Source organism: Cetorhinus maximus, chromosome 20, assembly GCF_964194155.1.
Source record: "Cetorhinus maximus chromosome 20, sCetMax3.hap1.1, whole genome shotgun sequence".
Classification (NCBI taxonomy): Eukaryota; Metazoa; Chordata; class Chondrichthyes; order Lamniformes; family Cetorhinidae; genus Cetorhinus; species Cetorhinus maximus.
This window is the reverse complement of record NC_135898.1, coordinates 54,634,008-54,659,673: the sequence shown is the minus strand read 5'-3', so window position 1 is coordinate 54,659,673 and position 25,666 is coordinate 54,634,008. Positions and strand designations below refer to the sequence as shown.

General features: G+C 42.0%; 1 protein-coding gene across 3 annotated transcripts in view; it reads left to right on the top strand.

Moving 5' to 3' along the window:
- The window catches only part of casp7 (caspase 7, apoptosis-related cysteine peptidase), a 53,374-nt gene that overhangs the window by 13,124 nt on the left and 14,584 nt on the right, over positions 1-25,666 (top strand). For 2 of the 3 annotated variants that reach the window (XM_078564707.1, XM_078564709.1), the window contains exons 1-3: positions 997-1,091; positions 2,697-2,814; positions 25,373-25,524. In XM_078564707.1, the coding sequence (XP_078420833.1) occupies positions 998-1,091; positions 2,697-2,814; positions 25,373-25,524 (364 nt within the window). In that variant the 5' untranslated portion in view covers position 997. Of the gene's footprint in view, positions 1-996; positions 1,092-2,696; positions 2,815-25,372; positions 25,525-25,666 lie in introns of those variants that run through there. The other variant, XM_078564708.1, reaches the window with a different exon arrangement.

The following is a 25,666-nucleotide window of genomic DNA, read 5'->3' as shown; positions in this document are numbered from 1 at the left end:
GCAGCTGTTCCCCTTAGTTGAAGGGTCAGCGACATAAGTTCAAGGTGAGGGGCAGGAGGTTTAGGGGGGATGTGTGGAAAAACTTTTTTACCCAGAGGGTGGTGACGGTCTGGAATGCACTGCCTGGGAGGGTGGTGGAGGAGGGTTGCCTCACATCCTTTAAAAAGTACCTGGATGAGCACTTGGCACATCATAATATTCAAGGCTATGAGCCAAGTGCTGGTAAATGGGATTAGGTAGGTAGGTCAGGTGTTTCTCACGTGTCAGTGCAGACTCGATGGGCCGAAGGGCCTCTTCTGCACTGTGATTCTGTGATATACAACAAACAGCAAGGGCCCAACACTGAGCTCTGTGGAACACCACTGGAAACCATTTTCCATTCTCAAAAACATCCATTGACCATTACGCTTTGTTTCCTGTCACTGAGCCAATTTTGGATCCAACTTGCCACCTTCCCCAGTATCCCATGGGATCTCACTTTTCTGACCAGTCTGCCATTTGGGACCTTGTCAAATACCTTACTAACATTCATGTAGACAGCATCCACTGCACTATCCTCCTCCTTGTTACCTCCTCAAAAATTCTATTAAATTATTAAGACACTATCTTCCCCTAACAAAACCATGCTGACTGTCCCTGATCAACCTGTGCCTTTCTAAGTGACAGTTTATCCTGTCCCTCAGAATTTTTTCCAATAATTTGCCCACCACTGAATTCAGACTGACTGGTCTGTAATTTTCTGGCCTATCCCTTACACCCTTTTTGAATAATGGTACAACGTTTGCAGACCTCCAATCCTCTGGTACCTCACTTTAGCTAGTGAGGATTGGAAAATGAGCATCCCCTATTCCCTCCCTGGCTTCCTTTAACAGCCTGATATACAATCCATCCAGCCCTGGTGACTTATCCACCTTTAAGGATGTCAGTTGCTCCAGTACTTCCTCTCTCACTATGCTTAATGTATCTAATGTTTCACACTTCCCCTCTTTTAAATAGAATGTCTGCATCATCCCTCTCCTTAGTGAAGACAGAGACAAAGTACTCATTAAGAACCCTGCTCACATCTTCAGCATCAATGCACAAGTTACCATGTACATCTCTGATAGACCCTACCCTTTCCTTAGTTATTCTCCTGCTCTTAATGTACTGGTAAAACATCTTTGGGTTTTCTTTGATTTTACCTGCCAATATTTTTTTGTATCCTCTCTTTGCTTTCCTAATTTCTATTTTTACTCTACCCTTGTACTTTCTACACTCCTCTAGCTTTTCTACAATATTAAGTCTTTTGTGACTGTCATAAGCTTTCTTTTTCTGCTTTATCGTGGCCTGTATGCTTCTGGATAACCAGGGGGCTCTAGATTTGGCTGTACACCCATTTGTTTTGTGGGGATATGTCTGCACTGTGCCCATGGAATCTCACCTTTGAATGCCTCCTACTGAATTGAGACAGTTTTTCCCTCTAATAGCTGTATCCAGTCCACATTCGCCAGCTCACCTCTGAGCTTCGTAAAATTTGTCTTCCCCCAATTTAGAACTTTTACTCCTGTTCTATCTTTGTCCTTTTCCAAAATGATGCTAAATCTAACTGTATTATGATCACTATCTCCAAAATGGTCCCCCACTGCTACTTCATCCACTTGCCCAGCTTCATTTCCTAAAACTAAATCTAGAATTGTGACCCCTCCTATTGGGCTTGTTATGCGCTGGCCTAAAAAGTTCTCTTGAATGCAGTTCAAGAATTTTGTGCCCATTGTGCCCTTCACACTGTTTGTGTCCCAATTGATATTAGGGTAGTTGAAGTTCCCAATGATTACTGCCCTATTGTTTTTGCTTTCAGCGATCTGTCTACATGTTTGCTCTTCTAACTCTCTTCCACTATTTGGGGGTCTATAGTACACTCCTAGCAGTGTGGCTGCCCCTTTTTTATTTCTGAGCTCAACCCATATGGCCTCATTTGATGCTTCATTTTAGTATATCATCCCTCCTCACAGCTGTAATTGGTTCTTTAACCAGTAATGCTCCATCCCCACCTTTTTTTATCCCCCTCCCTATCCTGTCTGAAAACTCTATATCCAGGGATGTTGAGCTGCCATTTTTGCCCCTCCTTAAGCCAAGTTATAGCAACGATTATGGACTCAAATCGCAGAGTTGTTGGGGGGCTTCAGTCATTGATCATCTGATACAGAGCCCATGTGCTATTGACTGGGCCACACTATGTGGGTCAGGAAGGGATGGGGATCCCCAGCTGTTTACTATCCATTGGTACCTGCTGGAAGTATGTAAGTCGATGTTAGTTCACAGTAAAACTAAACCCGAGAAGAAGGTTGGGGATGTGTGGGGAATTAAGCCTAAGAACAAACTGAACCAAACTTTATTTGAAGAGACTATGAACTATGTACTATGTAGCATATAAATCTGTGCATTACACATTTAAATTGTTATGAATATGACTAATATATTTTTTGATAAACTTCCTAAATAATTGATTGAGTTTGTTAACGGTGACTGGTTGCTTATACATTTAAATATGTTTAATTATTTAACCGTTTAGTGAGGGATGATCATGTTTATTCAATTTCTCAGAAAGTTAAATATTACCAGCTTCAGTGATTCAGCTTTACTGAATGTTTACATTAAGTTTTTAAGCATCCTGGTACACTCAACAAATTATACCAATAACTCTTGTCATGCACTAGATATGACTGAAAAGGAAGGTGGATCCTCTGATGTACCAGGAACAGAGGAAGATGACACAGCATTGGGAGATACTGTTGATGCAAGGCCAGACAGGTCATCAAGATTGCTACATTTCAAGTAAGTTTTAACTTTAAAAGTGGTCAACTTGGCTTCCACCATATTTCCTGGCATTTGCACTTTGTGGAATGCCTACTGCCAGACCTCCTTGCTAGGCTCTGTTGGCCAGTGTTCAGAGATGATCTGGCTATATCTGTCCAATGCTGCACAGACTAAATGCTGGCTTATGGTAGAATTCCTTATTCTGTTGACTTCTCTGCATTGCTTTGGATTCTTCAGAATCCAGAGTGAAAATAGGAAAATATAAAGCCACTCAATAGGGTTATAAACCCTACGACATAAGCTTTATAGAGCACTGTAGTTGCTAAGAGTGACAAATGTGGTTGAGCTTATTGAAGATTTCTACTTTGTTAGCAGCTTAACTGATTTCTTTTTTGGCTGTGTATCAGTTAGATGGCATTGCCAAGCCAAAAAGCCGTTTACATAAAGGCTTTCTGGGTTGATAGAGAATAGAAGTGGATGGAGAAACATAAAATTCTAAAAGTTCACAGAGGGAGTTCATTCTATCCATTATGTTGGTGCCAAATCTTTGCTAGGGCAATCCAGAACCAAACTTACTGCTCTCTCTCCCCTTCGCCCTTTCCCTTCCTTAGCTTCAAATACTTATCCAGTTTTCCCCTTAAAATATGATTGCCTTAATCTTAACTCCTCTCTATTGCTGCTCCAACATCTCTCTGTGTAAAGAAATTTCTCCTAACCTTTCCACTCGCTCTCTTAGTAATTATTTTAAATTGATGATCTCCCATCACCAACTCTCCGACCAGAAGAGGTTTTCACTATTTTGAATATCAGAACTTTCAAAATTTCCCCTCTTTTCCCTACTACAGTTGAAATAGTCCCGATTATCTTAATTCTCTCTTCTTAACTATAATTTTGGTATAATCTTTACTTTGTATTGCTTTAATATCCATTCTCTACTGCTTATAAAAACTCCTAGGCGGGGATATTCCAAAGGTGACAGGGATGCTGCCATCAGGGCTGAAAGTGGGGGCGACCCTGCTTTGTCAGGCAGTGGGACCCGGGACCACGTTTTACTGGCAGCAGTCAGCTAAGTGGCTACTGCCAGGCTAACCATCCAATTAAAGGTGGTGGCCCACCCCCCTCCCCCCCCCCCCTACCGAGAGTGCTGGCCCAACCAGGGGGCTGGCAGCTCAAGAACCTCAGCAGGGCCACAAGGTCGCATGTGTCGTCACAGCCAGGTAAGTGAGATTCAGGGCAACGGGGCCAGTAATGGAAAGTGGGGGATGGGGGTCGCCGAAGGCTGGCATTATTGATGCCGCAAGGGCAGCCATTGCTTTTGGTGGGCCCCTTCGTGGACCAAACAAAAGCCTCTCCACACTTATTCCTTCCCCCAACCCTGCAACCCCCCAAAGCCACTGGAGGGCCACCAGGTAGGGTTGCCAACCTCCCAGGATTGGCCTGGAGTCTCTCGGAATTGAATATCAATTTCTGGGGCATTGCTATGTGCAACCCTGGAGAAAAATATAGGGATATTAAAAAAGATAGCTTTTATTTTTAAAAATCCTTTGAAAATTTCTCTTCACGAGATATAAAAGTATTGAAGATGGGGTGAAAAAGTCTGTTTGGCTGACAGTCACGCATCATCCAATTGGGGCATGAGTCTTGTGCTTTCCAAATGGCTTACGAAGGCAGTATGTCACAAGGCTGGATGCGTTGGCTGACTAATGGCTGGAGCGTGGGGGCAAATCATGTGATGAAGCCTCCAGGAATACATTTAATCACAGTCGGCAATCCTACCACCAGGTTTACCTGGCGGTCTCCTCATGTCCCCATGAGGCAGAGGTCCCTCTGCCTCTGGTAAAATAACATCGGGGGTGAGGAGGGCCCTTAAGTGGCCACTTAAGTGCCTCAATTGAGCTGCAGATGGGTAGGCTGTCCACCAACTTTGCTGCCTCTAGAAAAGTGGCATGGCAGTGCGAAGGCATCAGGCATCTCCCTGGACACTTTCCCATTTTGCCTGCCTTCCCACCCCCAAAGGCCCTGTAAATTTCAGCCTCCAGTGCCTTGTTGTGCTAACACCTTGTTCATGGTGATTTGCTTATTTAACTGTCGTGAACTAAAGACTAGATGAAATTCTAAAAGGATTTGGAATTCCTATTACAAACAGCCAAATAGCTTGTCGGACACCAGAAAAGAGCTGCAGATATTGGGTAAAGTTTTTATGGGAAATTTGGTTGGATGATAACAAGTGGAATGTACCATTAGAAATGGCAACACCACATCCACTTGATTAAAACATTTTTGGAATGCATGTGAACGTCAGACTCGCACATCTTAGGCCATTAATGAGAAGGCTGCAATCACATTTTGCATTTTAATAACCAGATTCCTTTACCAGAACACCTCAGTTACTTTTGCATTTACACTGTCACATTTTGTTTTTAAACCTATACCCATCCTGTGCACAGGTAAAACTATTTTAAAACCTGATATCTTGAGGTACCCCCGACAAGTCTGTCTTCTCTTTGCTTAGCTCCACCCAGCAAGTTCATGTTTTGGAAAATAATCAATAATCTGTTCAATACTTGTATCAATGATGCACAAGACATGGGAGGGTTTTTGAATTCCTTCCATTGAGTGTTCTGACCTAATTGTCTTAACTCTTGGGATATTTTCACCTACTCTTGAGTAGGACATGTTTGTCACAGTGCCTGTTGTCTGCTTTTAGGCTGGTTAAACTGAAATGTGTATGAATAGATGTGGCCAGGGTGACCCTGTATTTCTGGCGCAGAGGCCACACGAGGTTGACAAAAAGCCACACTACACAATGCCCCGAATCTTCCATGGAGTGACGGTTCCCGTCGGATTGCCACTCTGCTCCTACGTTTCAGAGCTCTGCATTTCGGGCAGGGTCTTCCAATCCCGGCTTCTCCTGAAATGCGGAGCGTGCCTGAAATGGAACTGTTTCTTCGTAGCGCTGGATTGCCAGGGAAGACAAGCCATGCCCTCTTTTTACAGCACCAGCTGCCCTATTCTGGCAAGTAAGAGTTTAAATGTCCCAATGCTTCTACGAAAAGCTATGGAGAGAAGGTAAGGATGTAAGTGGGTAGGGTGGAAGGATGGCAGGTGGGTGAGTGAGTAGGTGGGTCGGGCAGGTAGTCAGGTTGGGAGAGGTTGTCAAGTTGGGTGGCAAGGGCTAAACAGTGGGGAGTCGGGTGGTGGAGTTGAGTCAGCGGGGGTGTTGAGTGGTGGGGGCTAGTCGGGTCGGGGGATGTTGAGGGGGTAATGGGGGGGAGTTGTGGGGTCTGGGGGGTTTTTGGGTTGTGGGGAATAATCGGGGCAGAGTTTGAGTGTTGAGGGGGTAGTCGGAGGAGTCAGTGTGAGTGACTTGTTGGGGGGGGGGGGGTCTGTTGTATAGTTGCCCAGGAGTTAGACTAGGATTTATCCATCTAATATCTCCTAGGTCACTATCCATGTAAGTAAGTCGGAACTGTCCAACGTTTCTGACTTTAGTTCAGAGTTGGAGACTTTTATGGAAGGTCTTGGAGTAGGGGAAGTGCTCACCGGAAGTTCAAACTTGCCGGGCAATTCCCAAAGTCATTGCATTGGGACTTCCGAGGAGCCCCATAGCGCATCTTCCTGGGTACATTCAGTCTTTGATTATCCAGAGATCGGAAGATCTGGACAAGTATCTTTATCCACACACTGAGTAATGATGCTTCACCAGAAATGGTTTTTCGGCTGCTTTGCTTCATCTGAGACAATGACCATTAAAACCCACGTGACCTCCTTTCATCTTCCTGTGATCCCTGACCCCTAATCAAGTATTGTTCCCTTTCAATCATCTTTGTATTAATAATACAAAGAATTGGTGAGGGATTTAATTTATTATTTTACTTCTATTGTGTCAAAAAAATTAAAGCAACTATTGAACAGTAATGTTACTATTAGCAATTTTCACTAACTCCATTGGAAATCATTGTACTATATAAACAGTTCCCAAATTTAATTGCTGTAATATGAAAGAGTACTTGTTTTTTTTTATCTCGTTAGTAATTTTTGGGTGTTCCTCCTTTTTAGTGGAAATAGGGAAAGTGACATTTGTGAGTTCAGTAATGTCATCTGCTTACATCTGTCAGCCACATTTTGGAAGTCCAGTCACTACTGTTAACCCTTGGGTAGATTCAAGGGCTTTTGAAAAGTTTTGGGCTGATTGCTAAATTGGAGGCAGGGAAGGAGCGAGATTGCTGTTTTTTACACTGTGAAACCCTGAAGGCCCTGTGTTACTTAATGGCAGGGCCTGATTAGCATGATTTGCCTCCATTTGATTCTCGCAGCCAGTGGCTGGCTGGCTACTGGCCATAGGCCTTTGGCATCAGGGTGCAGCCAGGGAAGATTGGGAGGCCACAGTTGTTGCAGGGTGGGGAGGATCTGAGTCCAGAGCCAGGGTGGGGAGGGGGAGGGAAGTGGAAAATCACAAGGTGAATGGGGGAGGGAAATTGGTGTTCGAAGCTGGGAAAGATCAGGCAAGTCGGTGCAATGGGGAAGAGATACAGAGCCAGACAAAACTGGGGAGGCCAGGATCTGAGGGGGGCGCGGGGGTGAGGTCAAAGGCCAGAGATGAGGCAGTGGCCTTGTGAAGGAGATTGGAAGATTCAAGGCGGAGGTGATCAGAGGCCTAATGGAGGCAATAGGACGGGCTGGGAGGGAAGGCAATGGGTGGGATTGGTGAAGAAGGAAGACTGGTTACAACAGAAAAGTGAAAGGACACTGACCTCCTGGAACCAGCAGTGTTTGCCTTCTCTCAGCTAGCACGTTTCGCAAATCCAGGAAAACTCAGCCAATCAGGTTTAAATTTTAAAACACTGGTTAAATATGAGACATGCATCCTTACAATATTTAAACTGACAACTGTCCTCCTATGAGTGGGTTAGTTGCCTTCCCCCCCTTTATCTCTGCAGTTTGTTTTATTGTATAGTGCTTCTTCATAAGAGAACAAAAAGCCCTATGTATCCTCCCTACCTGATAAATTGGTGTGAGCAACATTTATGGCTTTCTTCACCCAGTTTACTGTTGAGAAAATTGTCTCAATCAGCACTGTGATTGTCAGCAAAGGAGTAAGAGGCCTGGATGACCTCAGCAGGTTGTTAAGTCACAGGGAGCCCTCTGAATAGTCCTATAGAAAAGTCCAGCATGACCTGCTGCTGACTCGGGGGATTTGAACATGTTGAATGGCCTCACTTGCACCACTATTCAGTGTCACACAGAGTAATGGTGGAGCATGACAGTTTTCTGGCCTGTTGCTGTTTCAAATAGTCGGATAAAGATTTGCAGATGCAGTGTGGAGTGCCAGTTAATGTGGAATCCAGGTAAATGACCTTCAACTTTGCGAGTATGGCACCTATAGATGTACTTCAGTTCATATTAAAATTCTTAAATCGATGCTGTGTTCACAGTGCGTTATAAGCTCCGGGCACACATGGATTCCTCTGAACAAAACTGAACTGGACCGACGCCAGTTCATAGTGAGGCCTGACTCCGACGGTCCTCCTGTCCATCTCATTCTTCCTCACTTTTTCAAAATGAGATGAGCCTAGTCACATGCATTATGCAGTCATGTTGCCAGGATTTTGCCAAACTCCTGTACTAAAATGATAATCAGCCTAACACATCAGAAGAATTGCTATTTTAAATGATTGCTAAACCCCGCTTCAAATCGTCAGTTTTTTGAGCGTGTTTTATGATTAGTAGGTTTTATGATCTTGTTGATCGCAAGAGTCCAAGTAGCAAAGTAATTTGTTCAATTATGATTGTGATTGTAAGGCCCTTTGAACCTGAATTGGCCAACGTCTAGTGGTAGCTATTTATTGCCCTGCTTGAATCTACACATATTGAAATAATTTTAATTTTTTTCTTGCCTTAAACAAGATTTAAGTTTTAGCAAATGTGGCTGCCACCAAAGTCATTTAAACATAAAAAAGTGACTTTTTTTATGTTACAATTTTCATAGTTTCAAACTTTAGATACCAGTAGTAAAAACCTGAAATTTCCCCTCCGCTTTAAAAGATATTTATTACCTTCTTTAAGTTTGTTCACCTAAAAAAGCAGGAACTCTTGTTGATGAAGTACCACTTTCCTACCAGCAGTGGGTAATACAGTACACAATCCAATAGTGCTGCTTGCTGTCACCCTCTTAAAGGAGTGTATTTTGAATGAGTGGAGTGCCTGGCTTTCAAGGCTTGCGTAGCTAAACACAGTAATAGTAAGGTTTGTACTTTGAATGTAAGTGTAAGAAAATATGGAAAAGCACTGTTTAGCAGGGAAGGGAAGGTATCGTCTCCCAAACACCCTGGAAGCAGACTAACTGAACCAGCTGCTGTGATACCTTTCTGTTAAGTCTGCAAAGATCAGGAAAGGAGCCTTTTCAGTATAGATTTCACCATCAATCCATTGTAGAAACTAACAAGGGTTTGATCAGAATCTAAACTTCCAGTAAGGTACACACTTCCTTGCTGGGTTAAATTCTCGCAGACAGGAGTACTTTTATCAGATGAATGATTAGGCAATTAAATTTGAAAAGGTGCTCTGTATTACAATGTAATTCTATCTATGGTATTCCATGATGATATATGTAATATATTACATAAATGAGGATCATACATTCAGACCCATGCTCCACTCTAGTTGTGTAGTGTCAATACAGACTGCAGTGTGTTTTCTGTTGTTTTTTTTTAAATTTATTTGTTCATGGGATGTGGGCGTCGCTGGCTAGGTCAGCATTTATTGCTCATCCCTAATTGCCCTTGTTCAGAGGGCATTTAAGTGTCAACCACACTGCTGTGGGTCTGGAGCCAAATGTTGGACAGACCAAGTGAGGATGGCACCTCGGCATTTAATTGAGCTTTTAGTACACGTGCCCCATGAAATAATGCAGTATAAAGAGAGAGAGTACGGGAAAATTTAGATTTTGTCATACAATTTTCATAATCTGTAATGGGCATTATTTTCACTCAATGTTTATGAATTTTTAAAGTGAGCAGAATTTTCGATGGCCAGAATTTTCTTGCACGATCTGAACCCAACCATCAGTCTCAAATGGGAGGTCAGAAGCCCCCATTGTGTGGGAAAGTCACTCAATTGTGATTTTCCCTGAACTGGTCAATTAATGGCATGAAGTTGGGCTCACTGTTCAATTAAGGATGGTGGGTGGCCATTCAAAGCTGGAGGACCAATAGGAGGCCCTCCAACTTGAAAGCAGCAGGATGCCAAATCTCCAAATTTTTCAAGTTTAAAATAAAAAGCTGCCTTTGTAGCTAGGCCACCACTGTGGCAAGGAAGGCCTCTAAGCCTGCCTGGAGTGGTGCCTCTCGGTCAGCTCCCTACAGGCAAACTGTATAATCCCAGTCCACCTCTAACAATTGACCTTAAAGTGGCCATTAGCTAGTACAATTAGCTACCCTCCTCTTGTGGGCAGGTAACCCTGTCACCACCCCCACCCCCACTCCATCCCGCCTCTGGAAGCGGGGAGGAGGTGGTGGGGGGGTGCAGAATGGAGCTAGGGAACCGGCACGCAGGTTAGTGGCGCTAATTTTAGCACTTTCCCACCTCTGTTTCGGGCCACAGTGGGGGCTCAAAATTCTGTCTTCTATTTCTGTAAGATCACATTTTATTTAGTTTCAAAGTCCTGCTTCAGTCCTGAAATGTATAATTGTTGTAGTTTCCATGTCTTTATCTGTTTCTAATGAAGGAAGACATAAATTTATTTTAATAAGAGGAATACATTGATAGCATAATTCTATAGACAGACTTGCAGTACATCAATTGGGTTCAGTTGACCCGTGATCTCTTTATCAGAAGGTTGTGCTGGGCCCAAGCACCTCATTTGTGCTGGTGCATGACATTAGTAGAGCAGCAATGCTGCATGGTACAAATTTGTCGTCTTTTAAATGGCATGCAATACTCTAATCATGTAAGTCAGTTAAGGGAAACACTGGAGATCCTAGCAGGGAGCTTTTAAAAGAAACGAGGAGGTCCTTCCCTCGGTCAAAAGGGCCCAACAATCTTGATTCATCTCTTAAATAAAAGCAAAATACTGCAGATGCTGGAAATCTGAAACAAAAACAGAAAATGCTGGAAAAACTCAGCAGGTCTAACAGCATCTGTGGAGAGAAAAAAGAACAGTTAATGTTTCAAGCCCTTGTGACTCTTCTTCAGAGCTAAAGAGAAGTAAAAATGTAATGAAATTTATACTGTTGAAGGAGGGTGGAGCAGGTGAAGCTGGATAGAAGACCAGAAGACCGGTGGAGGCAAAGGAGAGATTGCCAGAGATGTCATGGACAAAAGGACAAAGGGGTGTTAATGATACTAGTGTTACTGGCTAAAGGAGGTGCTGATGATGGCATTAAGATCAGAAAGCAGAATGTGATAATGGCAGGACAAGGGTAAGCAGCCTGGAAAGAACAGTATGTACAAGTGATAGATGGCCCTTGTGGGGGTGGAGTGGGGGGAGGGGACGGTGGTGGGAAAAAAGATTGAAAATAGGATAAACGGTGAGGATAAAACAATAACTCCTGCTGCTAATTCATATGTTCATGTGTTTGTTCATAAATCTAATTGTACGAAGCTCTTTGTGACATTACTGTTGTGAGATAAGATGCTGGAATAACTCCAGTTTTGTTTTGCATATTGACTGACGTCAAATGCCGCCCTCTAAGGAGGATTTTTTTTCCTGCCTGATTAAAGATTCAGCTAAACATCTTGAGAGAGCAAACTTTGGATTTATACCAAAAGATAGCTGCAAACTATGTTGTGGAGCTGCTTGGTATTTGAGGTTTGGAAGATACCCATTAACAAAGAGCTGCTCAGAGGTATTTGCAACTGGTGTGAGGTATTGCTACGCAAAAAATGAGGATTATGGTCAACAGGATTTGCTTTGTTATTTACCTATGGAATTCCCCAACCGATGCACCCAGAATAGCAGCAACTTCCTTCTGCAGAGTGTGTCAATCCCACAGCCAGCCAGGGAGTGGAATTTTTCGCCTGGTTACCTCCAGGTAACAAATCCTGCCCTCCGTCAGCATTTTGGTGTCTAGCTGTACGAACCCAAAAAAAAAAATAGGCAAAATGAAACCGTTTTCTGAAGGACATCCACCTCCCAGCAGAAACTATGGCCAGAATTTTTCTCTCCGTCGGGCGAGCGCGCAAAAGAGCACTTCAGTCTCTCTGAGGCACATAGCTGCCTCGGGGAGATTGAAGCGCTGTTTAAAAAAATTCATTAAGACAGTAAAAATTTGGAAAAAAAATCATGCCCCCTCATGTGACTCTGTCACATGAGCTGGGACATGTTTTTAATTCAAACATTAACTAAAAGCTTTATTTTTATTTGCTTTAGGAAACCTCATCTCGCCTGTGGATGAGGTTTCCTAAAAAAAATGTAAAGGTCACTTGGTCTTTTCCCCTGCCCGCCAACTGTTAAGGATGGATGGGCAGCGTTCATTTGATTTTAATTAGCTAGTTAATGGCCTTAATAGGCCTTTCAATTATCGGTGGGCACGCAGCCGACTCTGGCGCGCACCCGCTAGACGAAATATCTAACGAGTGCGCGATGACATCAGGATGCACGGCCAACATCATCGCATGTCATAGTACAATCGGGCATGTCAGGTGTGAGCCCGCACACTGAACGTAAAATTCTGCCCTGTGGGTGGCGCTGCACAAGTGAATTGTGAAAACAGACTTGAGACAGTCTGTAATTTTTAGTACGAAATTTTTTTTTTGTAGAAGTTTGGGAAGTTATGAGTAAAAACTGTATCTAGTTAGGGTGACACATGATAGCATAAATTGAAAGTGTGAATGTTATGCCTGCTTTAAAGATTTGCTTTTACAGTTGCAATAAAACCAGTAATTGGATTTTTAATAAAACGCGACTGATATACAGAATGGGGAAACTGTTTCACAGTTAGGGCAGAATTGAATGCCCTCCCCTGTGGCGAGTTTGGTAACAAGCGGAGACCCCACCACCTTCCCGCCACTGCCATGATTTAAGTCCATGGTGGGAAGGCCCGTGGATGGCCTTCCTGCTCCCTGCCAATTGAAGCCTTTAAGCGGGGGCACCAAACCTGAACACAGTAATCCAGATGGCCTCACCAATGCCCTGTGCAACTATAACAAAACTTCCCTACTTTTATATTTGATTCCACTTGCAATGAACGCTAATATTCCATTTGCTTTCCTAATCACTTGCTGTACCTGCATACCAACTTTTTGCGATTCATGTACCAGGACACCCAGATCTCCCAGTACTGCAGAGTTCCGCAATCTCCCTCCATTTAAATAATACATTGCTTTTCCATTTTTCCTGCCAAAGTGGGCAAGTTCCCATTTTCCCACATTATACTCCATCTGCCAATTTTTTCCCACTCACTTAACCTATCTGTATCCCCTTGCAGACTCCTTATGTTCTCTTCATAATCTACTCTCCTACCTATCTTTGTATTATCAGCAAATTTAGCAACTATACATTCCGTTCTTTCATCCAGGTCATTGGTATAGATTGTAAATAGTTGAGGCCCTGCACTGATCCCTATGGCACTCCACTAGTTGTAGTTTGCCAACCTGAAAATGACCTATGTATTCCTATTCCCTGCTTCCTGTTAGCTCTTATTTTGTATAGTAACCTTTGATGTGGCACCTTATCAAATGCCTTTTGGAAATTCAAGTTCGCCACATCTACAGGTTCCCCTTTCTCTACCTTGCTTGTTACTTGCTCAAAAAACTCTAATAAATTAGACATACATAATTTCCCTTTCATAAATCCATGTTGACTCTGCCTGATTGCATTAAGATTTTCTACCTCCCTAATAATAGATTCTAGCATTTTCCCTGGCCTGTAGTTTCCTGCTTTCTGTCTCCTTCCTTTCTTGAATAGAGGAGTTATATTTGCTAATTTCCAATCTGATGGCACCTTTCCAAAATCTAGAGAATTTTGGAAAATTACAATCAATGCATCCACAGCCACTTCGTTAAGAGTCTAGGATGCAGGCCATTGGGTCCTGGAGACTTGTCAGATTTTAATTCTAATAATTTCCTAATGGTGCTTACTGTTTTCACTGTTGACATGGAAGTAAATTCTTCAGCATTTGTTCTCATGTTTGAGGTATAATTTCATAACTTTTAACTGCTTTTTTCCTACAGAAATTGATTTAAGGCAGAACAGAATATAGCAATATTTAGGAATATCTATTACGAGTGTAGCTACTGCATAATGCAATGTTTCTAAAGCTGACAGTTCCAGTCTCATCGAGATGGAGCCATTATGACTCTAAATCCCTATTTAACTTGCACCATTTTGTATAATCTGAAGGGACTTTGATCATCCTGCAATTTATTTTGGAGCCATTCCCGTAATTAGTGTAAAATTTATACAAATTATTTGCAACTTACCCTTGGCAATATATAGCTAGTGAAAAAGGATTTTTTTTCTCCCCGAGGATACTGGGCCTAAACTTCAGGCATAGGGCAGAATTTTGCCCTTGTCGGGCGCAGTGGGCGGGCCCAGGAGCGGTCACAAAGCCGACCGCCGCCCACGATCGGGCCCTGTCTGCCATTTCACACTTAATGGCCAGCCAACGTGAGTGGCGCGCTGCAGCGCTCAGCGCTGCCAGGGGCAGGGGCAGGGGCAGGAGGAGCGTGAGCACTGAAGTTGGTGCATGCATGCGAGTGTGTGCAGTAAAAGCTCCCTGAGGCACAGAGCTGCCTCGGGGAGCTGAAGACTTTTAACCATCAAAATAAAGATATTTAAAACCTGTCACATGAGCACAGACATGTTGAAACTTCATCCCGCCCGTGAATTTCCCGTGGAAAATGCAACGGCCGCTTGGCCTTTTCGCTCACCCGCCAACAGAATGGTTGGACAGGCAGCGAAAACTTCTAATCAATTAATTGATTAATGGCCTTAATAGGCCACTTAATTGTCGGCGGGCACGCCGCTGACTCCCACGCGCGCCTGCTGACCGAAATATCGTGCGAGTGCACAGCGACGTCGGGACGCTTGCCCAACGTCATCACGCGTCATTTTACCCTCGTTCGGGTCGGGTACAACCCCACCTGACGTTCTGCCCATAGATTCTACACTTTGGGCAGGACTTTCCCTGCCGGTTTCCGAACCCTGGCATCAGGCCCAAATGGGGGTCAGAAGCTCACATTCGCTGGGTTAATGGCCACGCAATGTGATTTCCCCTGAGACGGCCAATTAATGGCCAGGAGGTGTGCTCATCGTTCAATTAAGGATGGGGGATGGGCTCTTGAAGCTGGTGGGCCAATCAGAGGCCTTCCAGACTTAAAGCAGCAGCAGGATATCATGGCCGTTAAGTGAAGGGCACTTCAAAATGAATGTCCAACATTTCCAAGCTTTGAATGAAAAACGGCCTTTACAGCTGGGCCACGACTCTACAGAGGCGTTGGACAGGGGGTATCCTTTTCACAGGGCAGCCTTCCGCTGCTGCTGCAGCCAGGCAGGCAGGGAAGGCTTCTAGGCCTGCAAGGAATACAGGCCCCTCAGAATGCTGCTGGGGGGCGGGGGGGTTGCCACGGCAGCTAAACTGACTCCTATTGCCTTCGGGAACCTAGAGACTGACTGACTGAAAAATCTCAGTCATCTTCCTTTAATAAGCCTTAATAGCCCATTAGCTGTCTTCATTGGATACCTGCCACTTGCCAAAAGGTCCTGCCTTCTGTCCCCCTGCACCAATGTCCCACTGCCACCGCCAGCCCCCTGCCAACCCCCACTCCACACAGCCCCAGTGTTCCATCTGTGCGAAAATGGCCTGGGTTAAGGATGGCCAGGGAACTTGCATGCAGGCTGATGGCATGAAATTCCATGCCCGCCCTCCTCTGGTCCCAGCCCTGGCAGAGGCTGAAAATTCAACCTTTTGTATTTGGCGCTATAACTGAATCTTAATTTATCACCCCCCTGGAGCGTTAAGATGCCCATATTAACCCATGGACCCATGTCTCAAACTAGGGGTTAAACAGTTTTAGGAGTAAATGAGAGACACTGGGAGGGAAAATTTGATGATTGGTTAGTCTGTGGTATTGTCAGAGCCAAAGAGGAGTAATATTAAAATGGACAAACTGATGAATATCCATTTACTGTACCATGATTAGCAGACCACAAGGCCATTATAATGTGTTGTGTAGGATCAATTTGTTCTGGTGAAGCACTACTGCGATGTCACAATATGGTAATTACTTCTGCATCATTAATAATTCGACTTTGACAGCTTGTGAGTTTAATTTGCTATAGGAGGCAAAACTGCCAACATTGACAAACTGGCAATGTAAACTTAGCATTAAATTGATAATTCGGAATCCGTCTAGGCTGCATTGAAACTTATTGCCAAACATGAAAACACATGGTGTTGACTTTGCAATTCAGTCCTTCATTTCTTCAGTTACCTCGTACAGAGAAGTACTTGCAGAAATAGCTGACTGATAGGATTAAGTAAAATATTTATTTTTGCAGCTGTGTAATGTTACAAAATTTACTTAACATTCTCATTCTATTCATAATGCAATGTTTCGGGCGACTGGAGCTGGGTGTGTCTCTAGTTTTAAAAAAAACTGCATGCTTCAAACTTGAGCTTTCCCAGCAAGTGAAATATTTACATATTTTTGATCAAACTTCTATTTCAATAGGGAGGTGATTACAAAGCAGGAAGTTGTGCGAGAATTTAATCCCTGAAATATTTAAGGGTTTGTGGTATTTTTTTTTACTGGCTCCAGATAGTTGTAAAAATAATATGCTTACTTCTCTATGTTGCTGTCTACTGAATTAAAATAGCCTTAATGCACGGTTTTATTCTAGTAGCCAAGCTGCGTAAATGATGTGGTCTGACACTAATGACATCAGCCACCAGTCCGCATGCATATAATCACTTTTGTATCAGCAGATCTGCCTCGGGTAAATTCATCCACATGCATAGTCTCTTCCCTCGCAATCTCTCTCCTTCAATAAAGTAAGCTTCTGCCCCAAATAAAATTACCCTACCCTCACACTGTATCATATTTCTAATAGTGTGACTGCTAGATTCCCAACCCTGAAAATGAGCATAAGTGCCCACTTAATGAAGTACGCCTGATCAGAATAAATGTGAATATGTCTCTGATCAAGAGTTGCAGCAAAACATTGTGCAGTTGTGTCTGTTGCATACACCAGCCTATGCCCATGTTGTATATTTGTTTAACAAACCAGTTGTGTATGTCATGGTGCTGTACATTGTGTTTATTTTGCTACAGACAGTGTAATGAGGTAGCACATAAAAGTATTTAATAGTTTCTGCAACTTGACTTCACCCATTCAGACTGGAAGCTTTCCTCACACATGCACAATATTTTAATAATCAGGATTTTGTCAAAATCAAAGATTTGATTTTTTTCCAGTGGTTACTCTAAATTCAAAAAAAGAAAGACTTGCATTTATATATTTGCCTTTCATAACTACTGGACAAGTCAAAGCACTTTACAGCCAATAAAGTACTTCTTGAGAATGTAGTCACTGTTGTAATTTAGGAAACATGGCAGCCAATTTGTGCACAGCAAACATCTACAAACTGCAATGTGATAATGACCAGATAATCTGAATTTGCGATGTTGATTCATGGATAAATATTGGCCTAGACTTCAGGGTTAATAGCCCTGCCCTTCTTCAATGTAGCCCCATGGGATCTTTGAAAGCAGACAGGGCCTTGGTTTAACCATCCAGAAGATAGCACCACTGACAGTGCAGCACTCCCTCAGTACTGCACTGGAATGTCAGCCTTGAGTTTTGTGATCAAGCCCTCGAGTGGGAATTGAACCTGAAAATCTTGTGTTGCAGAAATGAGAGTACTACCAACTGAGCCATGCTGACACCAATATGCAAAGTACATTCCAATCTGGTTTAAAACTATTTCTTCATTTAGTTTTTCCACTAAATTTTCCCTTCCATTGTTCTTTTTTTGCATAAACAAGCAGGGGAACTCAGTCGGAATCTGCAGGTTTAGAAGCCTAAAGCAACTGGATGAGGTGCAGAATTAAGCTTATAGGACTTTTCACTGCAAAATCCACTCAAGTTTAAAGTGGCAGAAAATATTTACTGTTGTCACAAAATCTGTAATTGCCATATTAACCTGCTGACCGGTTGAACAACAAATAAACGCGAAACAATGGTTATATTTATATAGAATTTCAAAAAAAACAGTGAAGGTACCACATAAGAAGCTTGTGACAAAGTTAATGCACATTAAAATAAGGAGAGATTAGACGCATTGGATGGAGATGGTTGGAGGGCAGTAAGTTAACAATAGCAGGTGACATTAACTAAAGAATTGTGTGAAAGAACAAAAGTAACAAGAAAGCAAACAATGGCCCCGTGGTCAGCAGTGAAGCAAGGACGTGCGTTGCTGACCTTGATCTCTCGGCAAGGTTTTCTTCTGGCTGCCTCTCCAGCAAGGGGACTTACCTCCTCTTGCTGGGCAGCATTCCTTAATGGGGGTTCCCACCATGGAGCAGCAGTGATATCCTCAAGCTGTCCAAGCAGCCAAATCACGTTAAAGAATTCTCACAAACCACCAACCAGGAAATGAAAGTACTAAAGTCAATCCACTTTTTAAAAATTCTACAAAGAGAAAGATAAAAATTGGGACCTACACATGGGATGAAGACAAAAGCTGAAATATTCTTGAAAAGGTTTTTTTTTTAATTATTTTAAATTTAGTTTAAAAAAAATCAAAAATTAATTATAACGAGAAGACACTTAACACTCCTCAAATATGAAATTACATTTTCAGAGCCAGATTTTTTTTAAAAATAGTTATTATTCAAATCATCATTTTAAAATCTCAGTTACACCTGACTTAACAGGGTGCAACTTTTAACCAGATTCTAATGGCCAGGTCAGAGTGGAAAAGGCAAAGTTCTCACCACATCTACTGATTTCAGTGATTGCTGGCTCTGGGGGTGGGGTGGGAGGTACACTGCAGCCTATGGCAGAGCAGTGAATGACAGACTGCACCTCGGGGATTTCTACCTTAATCTGCCCAAGCGCTAATTTCTGAAGTTGTGCTCGGTATCAGAGGAATAACAATGGTAAGCACTGAAGTTGACCATCTAAAACTCAAAAGATCCAGGCCAATACTGTGGGTGCTTGAGATATTAAAAAGCATACTGTTTATTAAAAAGCAAGCAATGTACTAATAATCAAGTGATAAAATCTACTTTAATGGATTTGCATTGTACACTCTTGCAATGTACACAATCTTGAATATAATGGCAATAGTTAAGACTACAATTTGTGCCATATTAGAAGTAACTTTTTTTATTAAAAAGGAACGTTGCCACACCGTATGTTCCTTTTCAGTGGAGCCAAAAATAGGATAATGTCCTGTTCAATGATTGGAATCTTGGGGGTGTCAATAGGGATTTCGCCCACCAGTCACAGAACTGGCAGGGAACCCTCTTCAGTTCCATGGGGGAGGCCCAATGGAATCAAGTGCATTTCAGACATTTAAGTAGCCAGCATCAGCCACCACTTCCCTGCGATTGAGGTCCCCAGTGGTGGAAGTCCTGCCCATTTTTATGTCAACAAGATATTCATGCATACCAAAGATTTTTAGCATAGATTGGGATTTTTTGATTATCTACAGAAATATATAGGCTAGAATATGTATTTGAATAAGTCAGAGGCCAGAAGCTCCTCATGCTGCCAGCACCAATGGGAGCAGCAGCTGCTGGCAGCAATAGACCCAGCTGAGGCTCAGGATTATCGTGGGACAAAGTGGGATGGGGTTGTGTGGTGGGGGTTGGGGAAGACAGGTGTCAGGGGCGAGGGCAGGAAGGTGGCTTTCAGCAGCCAACATTGCCCATCCCTAATTGCCCTTGTTCAGAGGGCATTTAAGAGTCAACCACATTATTGCGGATCTGGAATCACATGTAGGTTAGACTAGGTAAGGATGGCAGATTTCCTTCCCTAAAGGACATTAGTGAACCAAATGGGTTTTTACAACAATCGACAATGGCTCCATGGTCATCATTAGACTTAATTCCAGATTTTTATTGAATTCAAATTCCACTGTCTTCCATGGCAGAATTTAAACCCGGGTCCCCAGAGTATTATCCTGGGTCTCTGGATTACCAGTCCAGTGACAATAACACTATGCCATCGCCTCCCCCTCGAATGCATTCAATTGTTGAATTAATTTCGAACATGGCCTGCTTCCATATTTGATCTGCTAACCTTGGATACTTGCACTTCTTGTACAGTAATACGAAAATAATATTTCCTTGTGCTTTACCGGATTTGCACTTTATGCCTGCAATGTACATAATGTAAACTGTTATGTAAGGCAACTTTTCAAAAGGTTGAACTGTTGATTGATGTGCCTAGAAATAATTCTGAGTATTTTGTTAAACTTGAGTATTTTCACGGAGATACGGCACAACTTTGGCCATGAAGCTGCACAGACATTTTCTGCTTTTCATTGCATCTGTGCCTTACATGGACAACCTTGTTTTGAATGGGTCAAGAGGGTAACTTCAAGTAGTTCCCTGTTGAATCCATTTATCCTGGCACAAATCTCAATGCCTGGTATTTATACCAGAAGAATTTGAAACATTTACGCTTGACAATAGGGAAGAAATAAAATGCAGGGAGTGGGGAAAAGTATAGAAAATACCTATGGGAAGTGTAAATCTGGGAGATTCCGAGTTATACACAAGTGGTTTGAATGTTAAATCTTGTCATAATTTTGGATCATGCTTTTATATCAACAGGATGTTCCTGCATGCCAAAGATTTTTAGCACAAAAATACACAGGCTAGAATAGATACCTGAACAAGGAGCAGCTATAGTCCATGGGAGGATCCTCCATAATATAGTCTCGGATGTGAATTAAAAAATTACTCACTTACTTCTAAAGAACTTTATTGGCAGCTAGCAGGTCTGAAAAGTTAGTACAGTGATAATTTTTAATTGATAAAGCAGTCTCACCTCGAAAGCAATAAAATGATCTTCAACATTGGCGCTGTTTAAAATCAAACTGCCAGAATATCCAAGGAGTATAGATTAATATATATCTTCATCGAAATGTAATAATTTAAAAATAATTGCTAAGTTGTCTGGCAAGTTTTCAAAGTACTGAATACATAATAATACATTCTTTGACGCTATTTGTCAGTCTTGCGAATTGCACCCTACTTTAAAAAGTTTACACCCTGCATTGTGCCATGCATCAACGCAAGCAGAGGTTTTCCTTGAATTATAGAAGTATAAAATGATTACAGCACAGAAGGAGATCATTCAGCCTGTCATGTTCGTGCCAGCTCCCTATAGGAAGAACTTCATAACCCCGCAAATGATTTCTCTTCAGGTATTATCCAAACACCTTTTGAAAACCACGATTGAATCTGCCTCCACCACACTCTCAGGCAGTGTATTCTAGAACCTAACCACTCACTGCGGGGTGTAAAGGTTTTCATCATGTCACTTCTGGTTCTTTTGCCAATCGCCTTAAATCTGTGTCCTCTGCTTCTCGACCCTTCTGTCAATGGGAACGATTTTGCTCTATTTGCTCTGTCCAGACCCATCATGATTTTGAGCAACCTTCTCTTAAGGAGAACAGCCCAGCTTTGCCAATCTATTCACACAACTGACATGTCTCATCCCCGGAGCCATGTTCGTCAATCTTTTCCCCATCCTCTCCAATACTTTCACATCCTTCCTAAATTGTAATGGCAAGAATTGGATACAACACTCCATTTGCAACTGAACCAGTGTTTTATATAGATTACCATAATTTCCTTCCTTTCATATTCTGTGCCACTATTTATAAAGCCCTGGATCCAGTATGCCTTATTAACCTCTTTCGCATTCTGACCTGTCACCTTCAATGATTTGTGCATATATACCCTCAGGTTCCTCTGCTCCTGAAACCCCATTAGAATTATATCCTGTTATATTGCCTCTCTTCCTCCTTCCTACCAAAATGTATCACTTCACACTTCTCTACATTAAATTTTATATGCCGCGTGCCTGCCAATTCCACCAGTCTGTCTATGTCCTCTTGAAGTCTATCACCACCCTTCTCACAGTTAACCATATTTCCAAGTTTTGTATTATCTTCAGATTTTGAAATTGTGCTCTGCACACCCAGGTCTAGGTCTTCATTACTCAAGTATGTGGCAACACTTTCATGCCCATACAAAGAGTGGTTGTGCTGGTCCTTGCAGGAAAGCACCCTGACATACTTTAAAAATCAGAATTGGTGAGGCAACTAAACAGATGGAATATTTGATTGTAAATTTTTTTCCTCCAGCTATCTAGCAAATGAAGCAAGCTATTAATATCCAAACAAAGTCAGCAAATATGTAGTTTGTTTCTGGACTGTGCATGTGACTTCAGACAAATGTTGTATTCATACTGGCTGTTATTCAAGTGACAGTAAAATCGGAGTGTGCGTGTGCGCGCGTGTGCGCGCGTGTGTGTGTGTGTGTCAATTACGTAAACATTTGTCAATATGTGAAAAATAGTGTTAAACCAGCTTGTAGGTTAGAAATTGTAAGTAAAATCACGTGAAAGTGTTTCAACTCCAAATATAAACGTGACATTTGTAATTTATACCACCTAGAACACTGAATATTTGTCCCTTATCTCCAATGCTGCTCGTATTGATGGAATTGTGGTCAAGAATGACAATTCTATCTGCCTATAATCTGTGTCCCATTGTTGGGGATAGTAGGCCTGGATTTCCTAGGCTTTGCAGTCTGCTTCTTCCCTGACTGCATCCCAAATCTCAGTGCTAGGAACATTTGCACAGAGTGAGGAGTTGACCATACTATTTCCAGAATTTGTTGGACATCTTCCTTCCTGGGTGTTAAATAATTTCTCAATGACATCTTGCTGTTCCATCTAGGGAGCAACTAATTCCAGATAAAGAAACGTGGAAACGTGAATTTAAAATAAAACACCTTAATTTTATAGTTGCTGTTGGGAATCTGGCATATTGGGCTCTCTTTTTCAAAGTCTTACTCTGGCGCACAATAAAGGTGCACTCTTGCAGTGAGGGAAGAATTCCGGCAGGTGACATCATCCTACAAATCCCACACCCTCTCCTGACATCATCATAAAGCAAGAGTGGCCACAAGAAACCCAACCCACTTGCAAAAGAATTTCACAATCTTAGAAAAGGGAGGAGACCTGGCAGAACTGGGTCCTGCCCAAATTCTAAGTGCCCTTTAACATTGTATGGCACTACACTTGTTTTCCCAGAACCACAAATTTTGCATCCTGTAAGTCTAGTGAATATTTCCTGCCTCCTATCTCGTCATAAATCAATAAACAAATGTTTGAACAATTCGGAAACCAAAGCGAATTTGTTGTTAGCAGTCATTAACACAGCTGGCAGAATGTCTATAACCTTTTCAATAACCTTAGCAAAAGCAATTAAAAATAAAATTAGTAATTTAATGTAGGAGTCTAAATATTGGTAAGCTCTGAGTGACCTTGCTTCACTTTTTTTTTCTTTTTTTAAAAAAAAGGAAAGTTGAAGGATTGTGACCTGCAGCCTGAAGAGCAATCGAACTCCGACCTCATTTACTAGCTATCTCACTTTCTTATCCTCAATGGAGGGAAACTGTACCTTCAGCAGAATAATTTAGTCTGCATTATATGGTACAACAAGGCCTTTATAAAACAGGGCATCATTCCACTTTCTGCAAACAATGCCATGAGAAATTCTCCTGACCTCAGCTGAATTTCCAGCCACAGGGTCATTAACATAGTGAAGGTGGGTTTACCTGCCAGAATTGGAGTGGAAAATAGTCACAGCAAGATTTCTAGAGTTGCTGATAAAATTTGAAAATTTTTATTCCTTTAATTTTCTTTCTCCCAGGGCCTCCACATGGCAATGTTCTGATGGAGTTAGCACTGTCCCTTGAAACCGCAACAGTTCTGTCATTTTACAGTCCCATTCCAACAACCTCTGAACTCTGCACTCTTGGGCCTAGTGATTGGGCCTTGCAGCTCATGTTTTTGTCTGTGAAAATGCAGGAAAGATGTTAGAGGACTTAATTCCCTCAACTAAAGAATCCATCAAGAAATTGGCTTTATGAGCCTAATCATTTAAAGACAAATACTGTCCTAGACAGAGTTTATGGGCTTTATTATTGTCCGTGATCAGCATGTTTTATATGTTGGAAGTGGGCGTTTTCTTATCCTCAGAGTGATTGTCCCAATTTAAATAATTCCAGCAGCAAGCTTTTTATGAATTTGAAAATGCATTATGATGATACACTTGCCCTGGAAGTTTAAAAACACAACATCTCACTCACTCAACTCATGCACACTATCAGTCACACAAAGATTAGACACAGATGAGGAAAAAAACAATACAATTACAATTGTCTCAGTCTCTTTTGTTGTAGGCCTGTAGTTTCTCAGATGAGTTGTTTTGGTTGAAGGTCTTATAAAGCAGAGGATTTTCAATAAGCTGCAAAGTGTCTTGTAATTGACTTTCCAGGAGGTTGGTTCTCAGGTGAACTTGAAGTTGGAACAGGTTGGGAAGAGTCCTTCTCTTTGTTAAGAATCTCCCACCTTCAAGGTATTGCTGGTTATTACCCTGGCTGCTTGGATGTCTTGCAGCTGGTCGATGGCTTTTGGTGGAATCTGATGGATTTGTCTCTGAACATCTTCTTGCTGAATTTTTAAAGTAGACCACAAAATGGCTTCTTCGCCATGTGACTTGTGCAAGTTCAAAGTCCTCTTTTTCAACAAGGGGCGGTGTGCTGAGTACACATCCTGTGTTGTCATTTTGACACTTTGAAATTCATCGTCTAGTTTGGATGAGAGACCATCATAGTACAATGGAATGTCACTGGGAATCAATTCACAATCATCTAATACACATTGAGTTTCAATAGTTCTTTTGTCCATGGTGTAACAGAAGATGAGCCAGCCGGAATGCTATAGTTCTTTTGATGATGGTCCATCCTTAAACAAAGGGATGTGTGAATTCTCCAGATGGCTGTGAAGGTCCATATTTAATTAGGTATTGTCTTGAGACTTGGAGCTCAGACACCAAAAGGTCACATTATTTGCAGTGGATATTTGAAAGACTGTGTTCAAAATTTTTAAAGTATTAACTGAAAGTTCATAATATACTGGAGCATGACAATACAAACAAGTATTTTAAAAGATTGCAATCAAGTCCGCTATTTCCTATTGCATTCTGCTTATCATGTTCATCTGGGGTTTTCCTAATGAAATTTACAGGTGGCTGCCAATCTAGAGATAAATATTCTTGAAAGACAGCACTTAGACTCAAGATATGTAGATTTGGAGCACTTTCCAAATTAGGAAGCTGAGCTTAAAAGAAATGGTCTGGGTTAAGTACATTCCACAGGAGCAGCTAAATATCACAAAACAGGTTTCAGTCCCCGTGCTATTCATGTGCAATGCCGAAAGAGGTCAGTTAACTTTGACGAGCTGCAAGCAAGAACAGCATTGAGTCTTGTGGTAGTAAATTACAGGTATCACCATCTTTTTTTTTTTATTTCCCATATATAGCAAGAAAAAAACAAAAGATGAACAAGGAAAGGATCCTGAAATATCTGATTGTCACACGCGGGTTGTTACACCCACATTCTTGTATGATATGAACTTCAAAAGAGTAGGAAAATGCATTATTATCAATAATAAGAATTTTGATGACAAAACAGGTATTGTATCACTTTCATGACTCACCGCATTTTGTTTTGTGGCTGCTGTGACTCACTTGCTAAACTGTTTAGACTGGTTCTGACCATTAACAGTAAATCTTTCTTGTAACAATGCACTATTATTTGGCATAAGTAATTTGAG